This window comes from Pollachius pollachius (genome assembly GCF_949987615.1).
Source record: "Pollachius pollachius genome assembly, chromosome: 17".
Classification (NCBI taxonomy): Eukaryota; Metazoa; Chordata; class Actinopteri; order Gadiformes; family Gadidae; genus Pollachius; species Pollachius pollachius.
In genome coordinates, this window is record NC_136950.1 from 15,517,065 (window position 1) to 15,521,547 (window position 4,483).

General features: G+C 46.3%; 1 protein-coding gene across 1 annotated transcript in view; it reads left to right on the plus strand.

The window, feature by feature from the left end:
- Positions 1 to 4,435: 4,435 nt before the first annotated feature.
- The window catches only part of LOC307088617 (neurogenic differentiation factor 6-B-like), a gene marked incomplete at both ends in the record, with an annotated part of 1,695 nt that continues 1,647 nt past the window's right edge, over positions 4,436 to 4,483 (plus strand). Inside the window, one exon of the mRNA XM_079754567.1 lies at positions 4,436 to 4,483. This exon is cut by the window's right edge and continues 35 nt beyond it. Coding sequence (XP_079610693.1) covers positions 4,436 to 4,483 — 48 coding nt within the window.

Sequence of the window (4,483 nt, forward strand, 5' to 3'; positions counted from 1 at the left end):
AGCACTGAGTCTGCCTCGTCCTCCCTATCGCTCAGCGCGTTGACCGGATGGGCTGCGGTGAGATACGGTCCCGACAAGTTTCAACCGGACCGGAGCGGCTGCGGCAACACGTCTGCTGTCAACAACACGTGGATCGGGTTTGATTGTCCGAATAGTGGACAGGTGAAGTCAGGCCAACTGACTGACCTACTCCAGACGGCCCCCTGCTGCGTCCGGACGTTTCCAAAGACGCAGAACCCGCCGCCCGATGGTCTGTGCGAAATAACATCTCAAATACAGAATCGACTAATTACAGATCATCAGTATCAGTAATTGACTGATACTGTTCAGCTAATAATGCCTCCTGTGAACGTTAAACGGTTACGATCCACATTCAGGTCCAAAGGTCCACCATTAATCCGCCACTAGAGGTCAGCAGAGGACGAGACGCGGAGTGAAGAGAGCGCAGGGAAGGTCTCCAGGTTCATGTCTGCTGAGGTGTTGATAAGCTTATCATAACCATAACCTTATCATAGCTATGACTTTAATTCAAAACCAACCTGCCTCAGCAGAATTTTATTTTAACTTTCTTTCTTTGTAAGTCGTGTACTTATACATCACATTCCGTATACAGTGTTGGAAATAACGACCACATCCCCAGCATCATGTAATACATATTGATATTCATGATTTATTAGAATAAGGCACAGCAGTGGGGGGGCCCTGGCAATAAATAAGAATAAATAATAAGAAATTAATTCGCAGGCTTCTACAATCTACAAGATTAATTTCGTCCTGATTTTATACCTTTGTCGTAGTAGTGGTGTAGCGTTGTCTGTAGTCATGCGGTGTCTCTCGGCGTTCCTTTCCATCTCCACCAGATGGCGCTGCGTGGTGCCTGAAGCTGCGTTCACCTCCCCGCCTATAGCGAGCGTTCCGACAAAGGAGAGCTACTGCTCGCTGCTAGAAACACCACGTGGTGGTGATGCTGTACGACTGTAGGCCGGCGCTCCACATATGAACCACATACCCATGTACCATAAACATACACATGTTCAATATACATACACATTTAACATATACATACACATGAACCACATACATACACATAAACAATAAATGTACAAATGAACCATAAACATTAACCATAAACATACACATTGAATTTAATTAAATTGATGGCATTTATTTCAGACATATCAATAAAAAAAAAAGTTTTTTATGATCCATGAATCATAAACATACACATTTACCATATATGTGTATGACCATAAACATACTGTACATGAACCATAAACATACACATAAACCATGACCACCTTTCCGGTGGTGAAGGACTGAAGGTTGGACTTTATACCAAACCCAAACCCTGCTGCATACTGAGGGTTCTGTCTGCTGCTGTGGAGCCAGGACTCAGAAGACAGACACAGCCTGCATGTGGGCGGCTGACAAACGAACAAGACCCTGCCTCCTGTCGCCCCCCCTGGAGGTCTGCAGGGGGGGGTGCTCTACCAGATGGGCCTATTGGATCATCTGGGACCTAGGAAGACGGCCAAGCGCCAGCCAATCGCGGAAGAGAGTCGTGATGACCAACCTGCAGACGCCATGTTGACGTGGTTACATAACTGTTGTATTTTTATTATGTTCTGCAATATATATATATATATATAAGGTACGATGATCAGAATCTGGAACACACACCTGTCATCTGGAGATGGGAAAGTAAAAGACTTTGTCTTACTGCAGTTAAACCAAACACCAGCCAAACACCATCTCTTTCTGTCGGCCCATCATCACTGGCCAGGACACAACTACATCAAACGTACATTTGGTGTCAATCTTGGGTACTGCTGTTAGAACACAGATGACCAAGAGGAACAAAGCAAAGGTTACAGGTTATAGCATCATCATCATCATCATCATCATCATCATCATCATCATCATCATCATCATGTGAGGTGGTTAGGGTTAGGGTTAGGATGTTTAGAGGAAGTGAGTACCTGCCTCTCCTGGTACCATTTAACGAAGAATACAACGGAGCAGGTAGACCAGCGTGAGACGGGAGGGAGGTGCCAAGTGGACCCCGCCCTCGTCAGCCTCTCATCTGATTGGACACCAAGAAGGATGTCATGTCACGCTTTGAACAACTATAAGTTGGTTATATGTATAAATATATATATGTACACATATAGTTGTGTATATATAGATATATATATATATATATATATATATATATATATATATATATATATATATATATATATATATATATATATATATATATATATATATATATATATATATATATATATATATGCCTACATATACACAACGTATAGCTGTCTATGTAAATATGTTGTGTAGGTCATAGCTCATAACCCTTTAATTAGTGAGACCAATTTGTTGTGCAAGCATGCAACTTGAAACATCATCCTTTGCAGTGAAAATCACATTATCCTAATGATCCCAAAATGGGACTCATCTACCTCATACGGCTCTGAGGCAAGCTGAGCTCGTTGCCGAGATCAGACCCCTCACCGGATCAAACTCCATCATTAACCACCTCTCATACCAACTACACAAACGAACCACGACGACAGGAGAGGCTGAGATCCAATAAGAGACCAGGAGACCAGGAGGATGTCTCTGTGTTTGTGTCTGTGTGTCTCTGTTTGTGTGTATGTTGGTATGTGTGTGTGTCTGTGTGTGTCTGGCTGTCTGTGTGTGTAAGCGATAGATCCACCTCACTGTGGTCCTGAAGTTTGGCGTGTCTGAGCGTCTGATGGTGTGGTGGCAGACGCAATATACACCGCTGTATGTTTACGTGTGTGTGTGTGTGTGTGTGTGTGTGTGTGTGTGTGTGTGTGTGTGTGTGTGTGTGTGTGTGTGTGTGTGTGTGTGTGTGTGTGTGTGTTATGGTTGTTTTTGTTAGCTGTAGGATCTAGGTTGCTCAAGGTCAATAGGCCGCCTTCATTGCCTCCGGACCTGTGCAATTGATTTGGTTTTCTTGCTAACTTCATGTGTGTGCTCGCCCCCCCCCCCCCCCGCTGGCCCTGGTTGGACTGGGAGAGAGAGCAGCCTGGCCTGTACTGGTCTCCCAGTGGCTCCGTCCTCATGGAGCCTGTGATGCTGAACCAGCGCCTTGCTCTGCATCTTTCTACAATCAGAGCTGATGGTGGCTCGCTTCCCGCTACCACTTTCAATTACCCCCTCTTTAATCTCCCAGCACCCCGGGGTGTGTGCGTGTGTGTGTGTGTGTGTGTGTGTGTGTGTGTGTGTGTGTGTGTGTGTGTGTGTGTGTGTGTGTGTGTGCGTGCGCATGTGTTAGGGTGTGTCTTTGTGTGCGTGTGCGTGATTGTGTGTGCATGTGTGTGTTGGCGTGCGCATTTGTGTGTGTGTGTTTGTGTGTGTGTGTGTGTGTGTGTGTGTGTGTGTGTGTGTGTGTGTGTGTGTTTGAATCGGGGTGGGGCCCCTCTGCTTTCTCCACAATGATTTATTGCCCAAAAAAGACCAGAGAACTAATTAACAGAGTAATTAATTAATATACATTTGCATATTTGCATTTGCAATTAGTGCAGTGAAGTGATGAGTCTGAGATGAGTTTGAGTCCTCAGATGTCGATGTGTTTGCTGGGCTGGAAAGACCAGCTGAGGCAATAGAGGACGTGTGTGTGTGTGTGTGTGTGTTTGCATGTGTGTGTATGTGTGTGTGGTTGGTGTGTGTTTGTGTGTGTGTGTACGTGCATGCGTGCGTGCGTGTGTGTGTTTGTATGTGTGTGCGTGTCTGTAGCCCCTGGTGATGGTGAGATCCTGATGGTTGTAGAGGTCTTCTCACTGGGAGATGGATGTGGGATTAATGTGACCTCATCACGTCATTAGGAGCCCTAATTCGGCTTCCATCATTTGCATATTAATTTAAATGAGTTGCATATTAATTAGGCTACAATGCATATTCATTAGCCTAATGGTATAATTATTTTTACTCCCAAAACCTAAACAAATCTGGAAGGGTTATCGGGTGGTTACTGGGAGGTTACTGGTTTGTTGGTCCCTCAAGGACGTGCAGCTCGCTGGTGTGTCGATGGGAGAAGTTACCTGGTTTGGTGGCGGAATTCAGGGGAGAGAGAGAGAGAGAGAGAGAGAGAGAGAGAGAGAGAGGGGGGGGACGTCAGCAGAAGGCGGTGCATGCGGTGCTCCGCAAGGTGGCCGGTCTCTGCACGGCAAAGCCCGGCCCGCACACAGCGGCGTCAGTCCTCAGAGAACGGACGGAGGAAACGATACAGAGGAGAAAGATAATGAATTAAAAGAGTCAACCAAGACAAAAGAGAGCTGGTGGTGCTGGCTGGCAGTGGGGAGGAGGTGGGGGTGGAAATGGTGGGGGTGGAGGAGGTGGTGGTGCTGGGAGTCGGGGAGGAGGTGGGGGAGGAGGTGGTGCTGGGGATGGAGGAGGAACACCGATGTCTCTCCAAGAGATGGTTTTCCTCTCAGTGTCGCCGGCTGCTCTA